A 20145-nucleotide genomic window follows, 5' to 3' on the forward strand; every position below is an offset into this window, starting at 1 on the left:
ATCATATCAAAGATTAGGTAAAAGGAAAGAAAGAAATTTTATTTGATTTTAAGAATTCTTGGCCTTGACTTTACAAGTAAAAATGCATACAAGCTATTAAATTTGGGCTGGAATTTTAGAGTTACCCTGCTTTTGGCAGTGCTTTTGGGATAAAGTATATGGTTACCAGGCGTCACATAAGGTATATGGTTCAAGCTGGGGACCAAGTTCCAAAATCATGATCCCACTCGTTTAAGGTTGCCAGGTCAACAAACTCGGTTTTATGAACACTTACTACAAATCATTGCTGGTACAGCTTATCAATTCTACTTTTCCTCTTCTGGTAGTCTTAATCATATCTTGAGCTCGTTTCCAGTCCGTTTCTTCATCATCATATGATTGCATAATTTCGAGTTAGTTGGAAAAATAGCAGGTTGCGTAACGGGCCAAAACGGGTCGGATTGAGAAGAAAACCTTCATGAACATTCCGGGAAGCAAGTTTTCACTTGTAGCGAAATATGGTATTAGACTCCTTGGTAAAGATATTTATAATATCATAACAATGATAGACTAAAATAAGGTGCTTTTGAATTAGATTTATTTTTTTATAAGTCATTTCATCAAGTAGTTCATATGCAGTTATGCACAAACCAAATTCAGCAATGGTGATTAAGATAGCAGTTTTTAACATCTATAAATGCATATTATAAGTAATGAAGAGTTAGAGATATCCTACCAGGTCTTTTCGGACATTAGAAGCACAAAGAGTTGGATCACTTGAGAAGAAGTTGGATCAAGGAGCACCTTAAAGAACCAAGTGCCGAATTGATACGACAATATCTGGAAAAGCAAATGATGGAATTATAAAATGCAACATGTGAAAATTATAAAATGCATTTTAAATTAATTCTCATCAACACACAGGTCCTAAAAACTTGTTTCAAGAACACAAAGGCACATATTTAATGCAACTTGTTACATTATATATTTAAAATAATTTAAGTTTCCGTGTGCTACACAGGTTGTATAAAAGAAATACATATAAATCTATTGATATAAAAAATTATACATAGATGTATATGATACTATACTCATAAATGGTTTTATGTTACAATTATTAACATATTTTAACACCCCCTACTCTTTAACATGAAGTGGCATCTCATTGTCAAATGTACCTTGCTTTCGTCTTCTATTGTTGTCTCTATTCCTGCATTCTACTTCACCAACTTCAACTTTAAGATGTTAAACTATTATTATATCTTAACATGCTAAATTATTATTAATATACTTTAAGAATTTAAACTATTATTAATATATTTGAACATCTCAAACTGTTAGTAACACAAATTTTTTAGAATCTAAGTTAAAATACCTTTAAAGCTATACATTTTTTTGGAACATTTGCTATCTTCACCTTCAACGAGGAGATAACTTAACTAATATTTCTGCAACAATATTCATTGGGCCAAATCTTTTTAATTGAACTTTTTTAAACAATAACCAAGACTAATTAATATTTCTGCAACAATATTCATTGGGCCAAATCTTTCCCCCAATCATACCTATGTCTTTTTGCACGCTCTCTTTCCCCCAATCTACAGATAACCTAAAACTCCTCCCTCTTCCATGGCAACAATTATAGGTCAGATCGCCCTTTTTGTTTTGTTCCTGTCAATAATCGATTTGAAGATGCTCCCTTCCTCCATCGATTTCAAAAGGTAAGATGGTTATGTTAGTTTACTGAGTTTGTGGAAAAAAAATTGCGTTTCATTGTGGTTTTCAGTGATATCTGTTTGGATTCTTTTGTATTTGGAAGTTGTTTTGATGAATTTTCTTCATGCGATATTAAATAGTATTACAAAATTCTGATTTTGAAAAATATTAAAAATTACACATTACAATAAACACTTCCTAGGATATCTATGACTCTCGCCTTCTTCCATTCAATTTCATTTTTTGTTTTAATTTGCAGATCAGCTAGCATATCACAGGTCTTCTAATCATATTTCAACAGATGTGTGATAAACTCTTCTGCTTTTTCTTTAAACTCTGATGGAGTAGAACAGACAACTTCATCCAGCAGTGCAATGCTACTCCAGGTTTGCTTATAATATTTATCACTCACCATATCAACTTTTTTGTTGAGTTCCTCATCTTTTCTCTGTTCTTGGAGTGACCATCTTGAAAATTCAATTTTAAGATCGGTAGTATCCGACCAGTGGTAGAAGGTTTTGCTTGCCATTTAGAAAGAGTGTGAGTGTTTTAGGATGAACGGTTTTTTAAAAATGAAGTTTTGATGTTTTCAAGTAAACTAATCATGATCCTTTATAGTGTTTAAAATGTTTGATAGGGTAAATGAAGAGACATTTTTCAAAGGTCTGGTAGTTAAAATTTTGTTCTTTGGTTTTCTAGATATTTAATTTTACTTGCTTTTCTATGAAAACTCATTTTTCAAAGGTTTTGCATTAAAATATTTGATACGGTAAATGAAAAGACATCTCTTATATACACGTTTTTCACTCTTAAATCATTAAATGTACAAGGTTTTTAAATATAAATTTTTATTTAATGGTTGCATTTAAATCTGACCTTTGGGCTGTTACATATTCAATATAATACCATTGCCAATTCAAATGTTGTTTCATCATACCCAGATTCATTCAGTGAAATAGAAGAGCAACTGTTATTGTTTTCCCTTAGTTCTTATAAATATATTAAAATGGAGTCATATACTTCTGCACAATCTGACGATTTCAAGCAACGCTTTATTAAACAAATCGAAGAGCAAATTTTTGTTGATAGATCTACTCTTCAAGAGTTGAAGAGGTGTTTTAACGGACTGCAACTTGGTCTGCTGACAAGAGACCAGGTTTCGAGAGACCTGAGGGCGATGTCGACTACTTCCGTTCGTGACCTGTGTGTTGCGAGTAATATAGAGTGTGGAGATAGAGACCTGGAGTTCATGAGAAAGATCAATGACATACATCGAGAGGTTCAGTGCTCCATGGAGTTGAAGTTAAAGTTTCTTGATTCTTGCTATTAGAGTTTAAGTGTCTGATTAGTTTTCTTTTTTATATGTAATTGTTTCATTTTTAATACTTTATATTTTAATCGTATTAATTTTTCTTATCACGGTTTATTTTTACTTCTTTTTATGAGTTTGAAGATAAAGAGACACTTTTAATTCCATGAAGATTTGTTCATTTATGTTTGATTTAACATTGTAGTTTATGTTTTAGACTTTTAGATTTAAGGATCAAGTTCCTTCATTTCAATCAAACTGTTTAATCTTCATTTATTTTTCTTCTTTAATAGTTTTGGAAGCCAAACAGTTTCAACTAACCTGAGTAACTTTTTTCTCAATTTGGATTAAGTTAAGATTGTTTGGTAGTTGTATATATTCTAGGGCTAAAGTCGAAAGCTCCATTAGTGGCAGCAGCACTCAAATATGGTAGTCTTATAGACCGAAGTTTAGTTGTTTGATCAATTGATTCTAATGTTTTATTAGCATTTTAATGATTTTTTGTTAGTTACAGTTGATGGTGATCATAGTATCTTACACATGGTTGTTTTGAGTCATCCACATATATATTCTGATTATATTTCTTAAATTCTTGCTTGTATGTATCTTGATTTGCTTCAGTCGTTGAGTTTGTCTACAACCCTCCTGCGTCTGTTTCATTATGAATTTAGGTATGGTTTTCGTCTTTTCAATTTTTTTTGGGTTTTGTTTTCAATGCTGAATTTTTGTTTTGTTATAGGTTCTTCAAACACATACCGACTTGCTCTCAGCTAACCAACTTTCTAAGGTTTTGGAAAGACGAAAACCATACCTAAAATCATAATGAAAGACGAAAACCAATTTCAATGCATGTAATACCAGTGTAAAAGACTAAGCCAATGACCTAAGTGTAAACTGACAAAATTACGGCAATAGTGCAATGTACCAATTTCGATGCATGTAATATCAGTCACACAAGCATGATTACTTTGGATCTCATACCATACGGGTTGGCCATATCAACCTATCTAATTAAATGGATTAAATGTGTCAACCCGAGACATGAACCGTTTAATTAAGCGGGTTAAACTGGTCAGCCGAAACATTGTACTTACAGTCATAACAGTCCATCCGATTACTTTTTTCTCCATATCGTATGTAACCAACTTATCTGATAGAACAATATCTGTATATAGAAAAGAAAATTTATACAAATTTCAGATTAAACCCAATACTAATCCACACCTAATTAAAATGATGCTGCTCAAATATTCATATAGTTCAGATTTGACTTTCAGGAGTCAAAGGTGTCTATTCTAACTTCACAACTGACAAGAATTGCATTGATTGTAGAAGGAAATACTATTTTTTTTAGTTTTGATCTACACAAAGTGTATGAATCGAAAGCATTTTTTAAATTAAAAAAGCAATAAAATATATGCTCATATTTTATTTTGAAGAAATCTAACTTTGATTTCTATAAGTCAAAAGGCACTTGGTAATTCAGATTCCATTGGGATAAAATTAAATAAAATTGGTTCAACTGAACCAAAAATGAAACACACTATACAGGAGCCAAATTCATCGATTTATGTGAGGCAGGTTCATTGGGGTAAAATTGAAAAGCTCGGCTAAAAAGAGATATTCCCATGAAATGATCAAGTTTTACAAAATTCTTAAAATGATTTATTCAAAACATTTGCTGCTATAATAATAACAGTCATCAAATTAAGTTATTTATGAGATTAAGTAAATGGTTGACGGTCCAACTCGACCCAGCCCGTTTTTCCTCGACCCAAATTGACTCGTTTTAGTTGTTAACAGAAGAAAATAAACACTACCTCCTAACAAAGTTAGTACCTTTCCGTTTTTTTCTTTAAGGTTGCTGTTCTGAAAACCGATGCACCATTCATCATCCTGAACCGGGAAGATCATGCAAAATCTTTATTAAAATTCAAGCAATAGATCAGATTATTTTTATGTTTAATATCACAAAATATATACCTCAACTTGGAAGAAATATTGATGGGGCAAAACTTTCAATAAAAGTGAATTTGCAAAATGTAAATTGACAACCAGAAAACCATCATTGATGCTGCAAACTGGAAACAAAAGACAAAATAAGTCATTTTGGTCATATTTAAAGTCAAAATACACTATGACAGTATCGGACACTTTTGGTGAAGGGAAAACAGAGAATTTAAGCATCATTCGGTCACGATATTCCTTTCTGATCTTTGAAATCAAGAGTCCCCATGCCTGAACTTGTGCCACCTACAAGTGAATGGCACACCTGAAGGCCTGCAATGAGAATCGGAATCTGCAATGTTAGACACTTGAATGTAGGGACGCTCATTATTCGGCTTCAACTGATCAGAAACGACCCATTTTTAAATCATACCGAATTACATATTTGGTTCTTATCCAGTTTTCGATTCTCAGAAACCTGAATTTGGTTGAACTGAGTTAGCAGAAGAAACCGAATATCAAATAATGTTTTTTTTTCTAATTTAGTCCAATCTAATTACACTTTTAACCCAATCTTATTTAGTTCAAACCAACCAATAAGAAATAATAATAAAAATTTAAAAATAAAATAAATCACATTATTCGGTTTTGAACTTCTGGAATTCGGTTTGATTACATTTTCGGTTTCTGTTGGGTAGATTTTCAAACCATACAAACCGAATAACATGAAAACCGAACCGATAAACACTCCTACATATATGATTATGCTTCATATATGCATAACATAACCACAAATTAAGGTGAGAAACTGAACCTGGTTAGATTAATCTCATCTATAGTTCTCCACTGTAATCAAATATAACATCTTACTTCTTTTAACTCAATCTATAATTTAAAATATATGAACGATCACATATCACTATATAAAACACACTTATTGTGAAACTCATACACAAAATCAACGACTTATTCATACAAACAGTCAACTTATACCTTGTAGAGAATCACAATTCTCAGCTTTCTTACGAACAACTTCGAAAACCAAATGGATCAACTCAGCACCTTCAATATAGTGACCTTTCGCCCAATTATTACCAGCACCAGACTGTCCAAATGCACCAACAGCCTCCATCACCGCGGTTGACACCACCACTAATGTATTTATACCTCTGCCAAGTGTAAGCAAACTCTTGCTTATACCTCTTCAATATGTAGTATGCTATATGTGTGTGTGTGTGTATATATATATTATATATATATATACGATATTAACATATAGATATACCATGAATAAGGGCAGTCAAATGAAGCTAGTCTTTATCTAGATAATCTTTCCTAATAGCTTCAGCTGTCTGCAGCAAATGCTCGATTTGCGGTTCATCCAACTCAGGATCACTATCATCTACAACTTCATTTAACAGTTCACAACACTCCCAGACACTCATCTCCACTTTATCCGGTTTCTTATACTCCTCTCTCATCTTCTTCACCTACATTCTCACCATTAAAATTTCATTTTATTTACCATACTTTCACAACACTAAAGAAAATTTAAATAATAATAATTTCATTGAGTGCTTACAAATTCATATGTTTGGTTAATGTGGTTCATCTTGTAAAACTCCTCCACCTGCTACTGCCTTTCACTCTCCGCATCATAATCCCTGTTACAAAAACTCATGTGATGTGAATATCCTTCAATTAGAGCAAAAGTTGAAAAAAATTAGGGCTTAAAATTAGCGAATCAAAAATCAGGGAAACATTGATTTACAACTACAAATCAACATATCTCATGAGATCAAATCGGAGGTGCGAGACTTATAACATCGATTTACTGTTTTGATAACTAAATCGGAGGTGCGAGACTTACCCGCAGTCGACGCCTCTGTTCTTCTTGCACGACCACCACCGCCGGATGTGTGCTACCATAAGCTTCCTTGTCCTCTGTTTAGTGGATGGAAACTATGGCGTTGACTTGTTGATTTCATCCACAACGAAGACTTGACAATTGATCAGAATCTGATGCAGCAAAATCGAGTTGTTGAGTTTCAGAATATGAAATGTAATGAAGAAAATGAGACGAGAATAAGGAAGAAACTTTTCTATCTTCAAAAGTGATCGAATTTTGAATCTGATTGTGTGCTTGACCTACCGATTGTGAGGAGAGAAAAATTAGGGCTTTGAGAGAGAGAGCTGAGAGTTGATAGGAGAAATTAAAAAGAAGGTTTTATAGGATATTGTTTGAATTTTGAATTTACAGCCAAATTTTGAATTTTGAATCTAAAGTCAATATAATTAAATATATTAATTAAAAAGTTAATACAATATATTAGATTTTTAATGTGATTTATGACATCAGCAAAGGCTATGTGGCATAGCTGGAAATTTGACACGTAGACAAACTTACATCAGCACTACTCCTTTTATATATAAGTAGATAGTAAGATTACCAACATAATAAAATCTTTTAGGTAGTTAATAAATGATAATTACAGATTAGGTATGATTGAAATTGATTTAGATACATGCCATAAATAAACATATTTAAAAATTTCAAAAATATATATAACTGAATATTTAATAACAATGAGTTTGTCGAAACTCAAAATGTGTGATGTGTTATTTTTTACATAAATCACAATCAAATAAACTATCTATATAATAATATTAAAATTCAAGGTCTGAGATCTGACTGGGTGCATAAATTAATAATAATCGAAACACAAAGACGAGTTGTAAACCGAAATCAAAACAAAGAAACGTCTTATTACCGAAACTGTGAAAATTGATTAATGAAGTAATTGCATTATATTTAGAAAGTTAAAGCGATTAAAAGGAGGAGAAACCCAAGTTGGAGGAGCACGCATAACACTCGTTGAGTCAAGAATATATGCAGACCTCACTTCACCTACTTCGTTGTTTCTATATCATATGCATTATTCTAGTAGTACCCGTTAAGCAACCAATTTAATGGGTATACATATATCAACCAATATAAAACGACAATTTAATGGGCTATTTGATGTGTTTTGTAAGACCCTTGTAACTGGTAGTATTAGAGTATTGTGTAGTAGATTTAGGATTTGATAGTGGGCATTACGATGTATAAAGGCAATGAAAGCTAAATTCGAACTTGACAAACTTTTATCATCTTACAACCCATAAACATAGGGGCATTGTTTATAGTTACTGCATACCATATATCACATTACCAACAACAAAACTCATTATATAAGTGTTTTACTTATTCGTCGGGTGTTGAACCATCCAAGCTGGCATTACTATTGACGGTTGACCTTCTCTCGGGTTCTCTTCTACTTCACCATCACCTCCTGCCTGACACATATCGCTGCTGTGTAACAATTGCTCACGCCTCAGTTGTCGGTGTCTATTCAACTACTTATATTTCATGACTTCAAAAAGCAAATTCAAAAAAAAAAAAAAAAAAAAAAAAAGAGTAACAATACCGGTTGCATAACATGTCAACATGAATTGAAGGCATCATCTCATGGGTCTGTCGTTCTAACTCATGTTGGGTTGCTTCTTTCTCCTTCTTTTTGACCTGCATGCATTTAAAGTTTCATTTTGTTTAGGTTTAGTGGCTTGTACCATTTGTCCGACATAAGTTGTGCTTTATCTGGTCCCACTGGTTAGCAGGGTATTCAGATATGAAATCTTGAACCTACCTACTTAACAAAATTTTGCTTATTAACGAATATGAAAAAACCGGCGTACCTTATTTTGGAGCTCAGAAATTGATTCAAGCATTAGCTGATTCTGCAAATAACAGTTTAAATCTCACTAATTTATATACTATTAATTTGCATTAGGTTTTAACATTAAGATATTGTACTATGTGTTAATATGGTGTTTCATGCATTGCTTTGTTGCAAGTTGTGTTGTTTTTTTCTTGTAAATTATTATTATTTATAATAATCTAATTAATTTAGCCAAAATCTTGTATAAATATAATTTGCAACATATTGATGCAATGGTTGTTTTAATGTATGCATTATGGTTTGTATAGTGGTAATGATATTTATTATATATAGATTATGATGAACCTGTCAAACGGGAAAAATAGACGTGGGTTCATCGTAACGCGCGAGTCATAGATCAACTTAGTTATTTTATTCTATGTTTTACGTTTCGGTTTAATTTCTTCGCATTAACACGCTGCAACTCCAGTGTCGGTGGTCGCTGGCAGTAGTGTGGCATTAGTGTTCGCCCTCGCCGCAACGCGGGGGTGCTTAATACTTGTTAACATGAAAAGAAATGAAGAAGATGCGACATACCTTTCTTAGCCTAATGTGTTTAAGACTTGTATCAATTTGTTGCTCTAGATTATGAATCTCTTTGAGACTTAGAGAATCAAGTTCTTCTCCCATTAAATGCCTAAAAAGTATAAACAAAAAAACATGCTTTGTTAACAAAACATGTTTTTTTTACAAAATCTTAATCAAACACTTGTACATGTGTTTCAAGTGCTGAAGTACCTTTCTCTTTTCTGCAAAAGCTCAATTCTAGCTTTAAGGTTGGCATAACCCATAGTCGAGATTCCCTACAAGAATTTGATTAGAAAGAAAACAGTTATGCAAGAAGTTTGAACATTAAACAGCTTGACATACTTGCGATTCGATGTTTGTTGAAGTATGTTGCGTCCCTGCATGCGAGTATCTTTCGTATCTCTCAAGTATCCTTTCCATTCTGTTTATGATCATAATAAAACTTGTATACATCAAAGTAAAGCTTGTAAAAGGTTGCATGTTATGATGGTTGATTTTTGTGTAGTCCATAAATCTCAAACATTTCTATGACCATGAAATAGTATTATATCTAATATCTATAATTAACCGGTGCACCGGTGCTTCACCTTCTCATGAAACATTGCACATGTTCATGAAAGTTAGTTACGTCCTTTTAACATACATAGATGATGCCAAGATGATCCAAAACGTAGTACTCCATAACTTTAAAAAATAAATAAATAAATAAATAAATAAATAAATAAATAAATAAATAAATAAAATATGTAAAATTAAGGAAAACAATATTTTCTGGCTATTAAATAAATAACTTATACTGGAATTTATAATTACTAAATGCTAAGGGTTCCTGTAAAATGTGCATTTTTCCTACAAAGTATAAGATCAGTCTATACCAAGTGTAAGAAGTCTATGTAGGCATAGTGTTTTAAATTTTAGGTATGATGTTTTATATTCTTTTGGCATGATATTATATAGAAAATACCAAACGTAATAATTTAAAACATAATTAAATGTATTCTTGGTATGAAATCTAAAACATTATGCAAAGAATTTAATCGGTGTGTTTTAAAATAAATGCCTAGAATACATATGGTGTTTTATATTTTTTCTATATTATACCATATCAAAAGAATATAAAACACCATACCTAAAATTTAAAACACCATGCCTATATAGACTTTTTACACATTGCATAAAAATGTCCGTTTTACACTAACCTTAACCACTACTAAATAACATATGTAGGTATAGGAGAGGGTTAACGCTAAAAAAGTAGAGAACTGAGGAACCATGCATTTAATATGTTTAAAATCTAACATAACATGTTAAAAATCAATTTAAAAAAAAAATCGGCGCTTTCCTTATAAATACATGTAGAAACATTTTTTAATAAAAAATTCAAAAACCAAAAAAAAATAAAAAAAAAGTTTAAAAAACAATTCAAAAGGGTTAAACTTTTTTTTTTTTACAAAAATGATTTTTAACATGTTAATTTGAATTTTTAAAATATATTTAACATGTTAAATGTACTGTTCCCTGATTTTTCTACTTTTTAAGTGTTCATCAATAAATCTCACGCTACGTATATAACATTAATAGAGTACATATATTGTACAAGTATATAAATTAGCTAAATTGTCACACTCACGCGGGTCAACCGTCAACGTCAATCCAATTGGGATATTTTTTCCAAACGTTTGGTCGTATAAATGGGTTTACGTCTGGTAGTGGGCCAGGTGCTAAATGGGCATACTCACGACACGAGCGGAATAGAATTCCGTACAACTTTAGTTAAAAAAGACTTTCTCAACCACTTAGTTAAAGGATTTTTGAACGCTTGAAGTGTATTAGAAAATATAGAATTGTCAATGTTATTAATGAATATATCATTGTGCGTTTTCAAAAAAATGAGAACACGGAGAAGATATGCGTGTTATATCAGATTTAGGAGCTGTTTGACAACTTCTAAATGGTTAAGTGTTAAACTATTAAAAGGTCAGAATCATTAAGTGCTAAACTAGTAAGACGTCTGAACCATTAAGACCCGGTATAATGCTTAACCATTCAAAGGTAAATGTCTAACCAATTCAGATTAGAGATCTTAACCATTCAAATTTAGTATTATGCTTAACTATTCAGAGGCAATTGTCTGAACCACTCAGACATCTGCTCGCGAAACAAACAGTCTGAACCATTAAGTGCTGAACTAATAAGAAGTCCAAATCATTAAGAGCTAAACAATCAACCCCTTAATGACATATACTCGGTTATATTAAATAACTACATTTTACTTTATCATCATTTTTTGTTTTTTTCACCCGACCCATTTCGTAACCTGGCCCATTTTTTGCTATCCTAACAAGAATTCCTAAATTCAACAAGTTAACTTTTAAACTCTAAAAACAAAATTTTGATTATTATGCAAGGAACGCTAAAAGACTAAGAGGAGTGAGTGACAATTAAACGGATACGAGCAGAAATGCAAAGGATGAGCATCTCGTTATACGATGCCTCGATATGCATAGGTGCAACTACAGTATAAGCGTTTGGCGTGTCTACCCCCATACAGTAAAAGCACCGCTGACGGCCTCCCTGACCGGCTTTTTGAGACCGGCACGCACGTTGAACCACTAGTTTTATAACCGGACCGGTCATTAAATTGATAGTTGTTAAAACAATGGTATTATGATGGAAACAACAGAAAACAACAAAGATGAACAAGATATAGCGACAAAACGTGACCAAAAACTCTTATTTACCCAAACCAGAAAAAATGCCCCCCAAACCCTAAGATCTTACAATCGTAAGATCGATACAAATGGAACGATACAACCAGAGTTGATGATCATCCACTGATGATCATCTATACCAACAACACACTGAAATCTCTCTAACAGATGAGAGAATCAAAGATACAACGGTGAAGCACCAGTAAACCCTAACTATTACAGAGATGATGAGAGTGAACAAAATGAGAGATCTAGATCTCTCTAAACTGACACAGCCCTTTTATATCCTCGCACAACGCAACTTGCAACAAGATCCATAAGTATCTCATAATGACAGCAATAGCCCTCAAAGTTACAAATACACCCCTTAGATATTTTGAGTCCTGTAACAAATCACTAACAACCACAACTGATTAGAACAAACTAACAAACACAGGCCCAAAGCCCAAATACCTCATCAGCCCAATGAATCAATAAATAACCTGAAACCTGAAAGCCCAAATGGATGATATAACATTTCGACATATTTTAACATCCCCCCTTCATCCATTTGGCTTAAACCAATCTGCCAGCCCAAGTTTTTCACAAAAATAACTATGAAGATTAACATTTAACCCTTTAGTGAAAACATCAGCCAATTGACCTTCAGCATCAATCTTCTCAGTTTTCACAAACCCAGAAGATATTTTCTCTCTTAAAAAATACAGATCAATTTCAAAATGCTTCGTCCTCTCATGGAAGACAGGATTTGCAGCTATAGAAATAGCTGCATTACTGTCACAAAACAACTGAATAGGTAACTTACAGTTAACTTTTAACTCACTTAGAATATTAACAAGCCAAACAAGTTCACAAGTGGCTGAACACATAGACCTGTATTCAGCCTCACCTGAAGACCTAGATACTGTACTCTGTTTTTTGCTTTTCCAGGATACCAAGTTTGATCCTAAGAAAACACAAAACCCAGTTACAGACTTTCTGCTGACAAGGCACTTTGCCCAGTCCGAGTCAGCATAACATGTTAACAACAAATCTACACCTTTTTTAAACACAATACCCAACCCAGGACTGGACTTTAAATATCTCAACAACCTCAAGGCAATTCTAAGATGTCCTTCTGTAGGACTATGCATAAATTGGCTTAGGAACTGAACAGCATAGCTAATATCAGGACGAGTCAACGACAGATAGATCAGTTTTCCAACTAACTTTTGGTAATTAGTAGTATCTACAACACTATCAGTATTACTTTCAGTTTTTGAGTTAACTAAACTGCTCAACTCTATCGGAGTTGATACAGGCTTACAACCTAAATAACCATATTCACTCAATAACTCCAAACAATACTTCCGTTGACTTAAACACAGGTCATGTTTTCCATATAAAACCTCAATCCCCAGGAAATACTTAAGTATACCCAGGTCTTTAATATGAAAGGCATCACTAAGCATTTGTTTTATTTTTCCAATTTCATCATTATTATTCCCTGTTATCACAATGTCATCCACATACACTAATAAAATGATAAACACAGAACCTTTAGACAATGTGTACAAAGAATGATCACAAACACTTTGCACAAAACCAACAGATAATAACACACTAGTGAGTTTTTCATTCCACTTTCTAGGCGCTTGCTTTAAACCATAAAGCGATTTAATTAATTTACACACTTTATTTTTACCTTCTGTAAAATATCCCTCAGGAGGTGTCATGTATACATCTTCAGATATAGCACCATATAAAAAAGCATTATTCACATCAAGTTGGAACAATGTCCACCCATTTTGAACAGCTATACTCAAGACACATCTAACAGTTACCATTTTGACTACCGGTGAAAACGTTTCACCAAAATCAAGGCCCTCACGTTGACTGTAACCTTTCGCCACTAAACGGGCCTTGTATCTCTCAACCTCACCATTTGCTTTATACTTTATTTTGTATATCCATTTACAACCTATAGGTTTTCTACCCACAGGTAAATCAACTATTTCCCATGTATTGTTTCTAAGTAAAGCCTCCATCTCAAGATTCATGGCATCAACCCACCTTGAATCTTTGGATGCTTCACCAAAAGAACTGGGTTCACTCAACTTATTCAACTTACTAGTAAAGCAATAATTCTCAGCAGACAAGCAATTATAACTCACAACCTTCCCTATGTCATACTTAACATTACTATTAAGAACAAAGTCATCAAATCGTTTTGGTAAAACAGTGTTTCTAGATGATCTCCTAAGATCAGAAACACTCCCCTCAGATGGGTGGACCTCATCAGTTGGTACCACAGTGTCCTCTGCCCTCCCAGACTCCATTCTAACACTACTTTCTACACTAGAACCTAAGCCATGACTCGACTCAATCGAACTAGGAGTGGCAGATGTAGAAGGAACCGGTTGCTGATCATCACTGATGGTACCATGAGGCTCAGCAATACCCTCTTCATCATTGGGATTTTGAGAAAATTCAGTTGTTAACATTTCATATGAGTCAAAAAAGTTTATATGATTTAAACCTTTATCAACAACAGATTTATCTGTTACAAACTTAGATTTAAATGGGTAAACATGTTCATAAAACTTCACATCTCTAGAAAAAAACACCTTTTTCTCATCTAAACTCCAAAGTTTATAACCCTTTTTAGTATTAGAATATCCAATTAGCACACACTTATCAGCATGATAAGCAAACTTATCTGACTCATTTAGAATGGTACTAAAACATAAACAACCAAAATTTCTCAGATGTTCTAAAGAGGGCTTAAAACCAAACATACACTCATAAGGACTCTTACCACCTAAAACCAACGTAGGAAGCCTGTTAATCAAGTAAACAGCAGTCAGAACACAATCACTCCAAAATCTCAAAGGTAAGCCACCCTGAAACATCAAAGCTCTGGCTATGTTTAAAAAGTGTCGATGTTTACGTTCAACAATACCGTTTTGCTGTGGTGTATATGAACAAGACGTTTGGTGTATAATTCCTTTACTATTACAAAAACTGACCATCTGATTATTTACGAATTCAGTACCATTATCACTCCGAAAAGCTTTAATTTTACTCTTAAACTGAGTAAACACTAGTTCATAAAAATCTTTAACATTTTCAAAGACCTCTGTTTTATTTTTTAACATATAACACCAAACAGCTCTTGAATAATCATCCACCACAGTCAAAAAATATTTATAACCTTCATAACTACTAACTTTATATGGACCCCATAAGTCCAAATGAATTAAATCACCAACAGTTTTAGACTTATGTTCACTAAGAGGAAAAGGAACCCTAACTTGTTTAGACTTGTGACATATTTCACATGGACCATGTTGAACAGATTTAATACCTAAATTACCTTTTAAAACAGCCAGAACTTGATCTGAAGGGTGACCAAGCCTACTGTGCCACATATTAGACATTAACACACTGTTAAAACAAGTATTCACAGAATTACCATTTCTACCAATCATGTAAAGACCATTCTCTTGTTTACCAATCACCAGGATTTTCTTTGATTTCAAATCCTGTAACATACAATTGTCCTCATTAAACAAAACAGCTATTCCATTGTCTCTAGCTAGTTTATGAACAAATAGCAAATTTACACTATAATCAGGTACATAAAAAACATCTTTTATCACAACATTATTAATCAATTTTAATTCACCAATCTTTATAACTTTTACACTAGTACCATTAGGATGACCAACAGTCAAGCCACATTCAGAAACATCCACACAATTAAACATGTCTTTATCAGTTCTAATCATGTGTTGATTAGCCCCAGAATCAACTATCCAGTTATATTGAATTTCAAAATTTACACTACTTGAACAACACATATAACTACCAAAAGACTTAGACATATTAACCAACTCACCTCCCATATTTGCCTTTGACTGTTCACCCCCAGATTTTTCACTCACAAGATCTAACAGCTTTGCTATCTGCTCAGATGTAAATGGCATAGCAGACCCAACAGAACTAGATGAATTAACAGACACACCAGATTTATTATTACTAACATTGTTAGAACTATTGTTATTTCTAGCAAACTGTCCTGTATTTCTTTTCCTCATACCAGGAGGATATCCTATGATCTCAAAACAACGATCAACAGTATGACCAAGCATGTTGCAATGGGTACATTTTAGATTTGAATTTGAACCTTTAAAATTTCTCCTAAATGTATTTTGAGTTGGAGGGTTTGACTTTGCAACATATGAAACAGACTGACTTTTAGAACTACTACTAGTGAGTCTATGAGACTCCTCTCTAGATATCAAAGCAAAGGCAGCCTTAACGGAAGGAAATGGTTCTCTTGTCAACAAGTTTGTTCTCACAGGTTGATATACATCATCAAGACCCATGAGAAACTGCATTAATTTGATTAAGGTTGTAAAATCATTGTAGTTCTTGGCAGCCTGACAAGAACATGAAGGCAGTTGCACCATTGCATCAAACTGCTTCCACATAGTTGTCAGCTTGTTGTAATACTCAGCCACAGAACTACCGTTTTGAGAGATACAATTAATCTTTTTGTACAAATCATAGACAACAGAACCATCTACTTTATCATAGGTTTCTTTTAGATCTGTCCAAACTTCAGAAGCAAGTTTGGAAAAGACCTGACCTAAAAACAACTCATCAGATATAGAATTCAGTAACCAAGTTAGAACCACTGAATTACACCTATCCCATTGTGCAGCAAGAACCTCATTATCTTTAGGTTTTACACATTTACCATTTATAAAACCAAACTTATTCTTTGCTTCCAGTGCAAGTTTCATTGCACTGGACCACACAGAATAGTTTTCAGTGCCTTTTAATTTCATACTAACAATGGTTAAAGCACTTGAGTCACTAGGATGTAAAAACAGTGGATCTCCTATGTCAAGCTTACTGATCAGGGTAACAGAAGTTCCCTCACCACCAGTCATAATGCAACAAACAATCAAAGAAAAAACAAGCAAATAACACCAACAATTACACAACAACAACTATCAACAAACAAAACAGATAACACAAACAACCAAGGGCGAAACTGAGTCAGGGACCAGATTCCAGGTTCGTCACTCAAAAGGTGCCTGGACAAGCCTTTACTCAGGAGCCACACACTAACCCTAGAAAACAACCAATATCAACAGAATACAGAACAAACAAATATGTGCCGGTCCTCACTACCCCGACTTCAACTAATCCAACAAAAGTAAAAACAAGGGATAAGAACGATCTTACAGAGGGTGCAAATATCTTCAACAATACCAGATCTGTGATTTTCAAGAACCACAAGATCTGGTTAAGAATATACCAGCAAAGCAAGAACTCTTCTGGTTAGTTTGCCCTGAAACACTAAAGTTTCAGAGACTAACGCAGGAGTTCCACAACACACCAAACCCTAACTTAGGGTTAAACCAGCAAATAAAGCACCAGAATACAGATCTGAATAGATCTGCCTTCAATCACCAGTTTCCAAGACAGAAACCCTAAAAACAAAAAAATATCAACAATCAGACAAGAACGCAGCGGACAAATCAAGACACAACAACACCAAGAGCTAATAGAGCTCTGATACCATGTTAAAACAATGGTATTATGATGGAAACAACAGAAAACAACAAAGATGAACAAGATATAGCGACAAAACGTGACCAAAAACTCTTATTTACCCAAACCAGAAAAAATGCCCCCCAAACCCTAAGATCTTACAATCGTAAGATCGATACAAATGGAACGATACAACCAGAGTTGATGATCATCCACTGATGATCATCTATACCAACAACACACTGAAATCTCTCTAACAGATGAGAGAATCAAAGATACAACGGTGAAGCACCAGTAAACCCTAACTATTACAGAGATGATGAGAGTGAACAAAATGAGAGATCTAGATCTCTCTAAACTGACACAGCCCTTTTATATCCTCGCACAACGCAACTTGCAACAAGATCCATAAGTATCTCATAATGACAGCAATAGCCCTCAAAGTTACAAATACACCCCTTAGATATTTTGAGTCCTGTAACAAATCACTAACAACCACAACTGATTAGAACAAACTAACAAACACAGGCCCAAAGCCCAAATACCTCATCAGCCCAATGAATCAATAAATAACCTGAAACCTGAAAGCCCAAATGGATGATATAACATTTCGACATATTTTAACAATAGTATTACTAGTCCACCCGTATGACGAGTTTTAAAAGTTGGGTGACTTCATAATTAATTTAAAGCCATGAAATGAATATAACTAAGTTAAAACAACACATATTTAGTTAATTTGTCTTCTGATATGAATTAGCAATGTTAACAAATTAATAGAGTAATGAGATATACAATATAGAGTAAGTAGTAAATAATATTATACTTCGAAACAATTCGTAATAATATTTCATTACCACTACAAAAATATGTTTTTGTTACCATTCACTATATTTTTAAACTTAAACTAAATATGTTCTAAATGAACATGTAAGAATAATACATTTCAACTATTTATAACACTGTAAGAATAATACGTAATATTATGTTGGCATACAAGAAAATATTCTTATCAACATTTGAAATAGAAATAAAAATTAGAAACCCTAAAGCAATTACAAGCTCAATTGTTGATTTTGATCATGACTTAATTGGAAGCTTAGAGAGTAAATTTGAAAGGAAATGAATGTATATTAGCCCCTAATTATCCCAGAATCCAAAGTCTCAAAACCCTTTAAAAAATCCTTAATAAAAATATTTTTTAAACAAAACAATAGTTAGAGAATCTCTAATAGGGTGTGGAGGGGAGATCCGGCCACGTGTAGGAAAGATATGGCAAAGGTGGAAAAGAGACGGTGGTGGATCAAGGGGTATACCTTCAGTTTCGGTTTGGAAAAAAAATTAATAGAAACCTTGTATGATTTAGAAAAAAAAATAGTGAGAAACTACCAGAAGAAACCCCTGAAAAATTCTTGGATCCGCCACTGTAAAGAGAGGCGACCGGCATACAGCGAGGACTGTGGCCACCGACAATATGTGAAGGTATAAACGTTTTGTGAGAGGATGAGAGATGCAGCCGAAGTGAAGGAGAGAAGCAACTAGTCCGTTGTCATAGAACAACCGACACAAAGAGGGACGGCTGTCTGTGGCCACGGACAGAAGAAGTAGAGAGGGCGTTCCGTGGCCACACACAGTTTGTGAACTAACAAACTTTAAATTTTCTATGAGAGGACGGAGAGCCCCATCGGTTAGAGGGCCTAGCTACCTAATAAGACCACTACCACTGAACTTGCTTTATTTCCTTATATGAATATAAACGTGGCCTAATATAATATCCCAATTTTAGTAGTAACCCAAAACCCCACATTCCAGCATCAACTCATCACGATTATACAAAAATTTTCAAAATCACACAAACAAACGTGTAATCCCACACAAATCACGATCGGATTTCATTCAATACACCGGAAGAAAACCGTGCATGATGAATCTTGCATAAAATCACAAAGAAAACTCCAGTTTAAACAAAACAAAATCACTAAAGAAATCACAGAAAGTAAATAAAGATAAAGAGCGAGTACGTACGAGGAATTAGAAGCATATTCGCAGAGCTTTCCTTTGGTAGAGAAGACGATAAGACCGACTTCGGCGTCACAGAGGACGGAGATCTCATGAGATTTCTTCAACAATCCTGATCTCCGTTTGGAGAAGGTAACCTGCCGGTTTATCTTATTTTCTATCCTCTTCAACGTTACTCTTCCTCTCCCCATTTTCCCTCTCTCTCTCTCTCCTCTTTCTCTCTCTATATCTCTCTCTCACACACACACACACAAAGAAAAGCACTTGTTGTTCTATATCATAGCCAATTTTATATCATAGCTTTTCCAACGAATTTGTTGAAAAAAAAGTAATATGTTTTTAATGCACACCGTCCACAAATTACATCACGTGTGAAAAAAAGATAAATTTCGTTACTATAATTATTATTACAGTTGGTATTATGATATAGAGTAAAGAGGTTTTTGTTCAAAGATGAACATTGATGTATATTAACAAATAGGTTTAAAGAATTAAGGGTGGACGGGGGGCACTGGTACGGGTTGGGTTTGCGGTATGGTAAAGGTTTGGAAATGTGACTCTCGGACTCAAAGGTGGGGTAAGGTGTGTCTGATTGGTGGGTGGAGTAAAATGGTGAGGTCCATGGATATGG

General features: G+C 33.7%; 1 protein-coding gene across 5 annotated transcripts; it reads right to left on the reverse strand.

Annotated features, from left to right (window-relative positions):
- Positions 1 to 8057: 8057 nt before the first annotated feature.
- LOC110921408 (truncated transcription factor CAULIFLOWER A) lies at positions 8058 to 19777 on the reverse strand. 5 transcript variants are annotated; one of them, XM_035986047.1, is made up of 7 exons: positions 19521 to 19777; positions 9580 to 9658; positions 9448 to 9512; positions 9247 to 9346; positions 8687 to 8728; positions 8419 to 8513; positions 8058 to 8300 (listed from the first exon to the last, which is right to left on the reverse strand). In XM_035986047.1, exons 1-7 carry the CDS (start codon positions 19703 to 19705, stop codon positions 8192 to 8194), a joined length of 675 nt encoding a protein of 224 aa, XP_035841940.1. In that variant the 5' UTR covers positions 19706 to 19777; the 3' UTR covers positions 8058 to 8191. The 5 variants fall into 5 exon arrangements, with proteins under 5 accessions (XP_035841940.1, XP_035841939.1, XP_035841938.1 ...); XM_035986046.1 differs by having other exon boundaries at positions 8058 to 8303; XM_035986045.1 differs by having other exon boundaries at positions 8058 to 8324.
- Positions 19778 to 20145: the final 368 nt, after the last annotated feature.

This window comes from Helianthus annuus, chromosome 16 (genome assembly GCF_002127325.2).
Source record: "Helianthus annuus cultivar XRQ/B chromosome 16, HanXRQr2.0-SUNRISE, whole genome shotgun sequence".
In the NCBI taxonomy this organism is placed as follows: domain Eukaryota; kingdom Viridiplantae; phylum Streptophyta; class Magnoliopsida; order Asterales; family Asteraceae; genus Helianthus; species Helianthus annuus.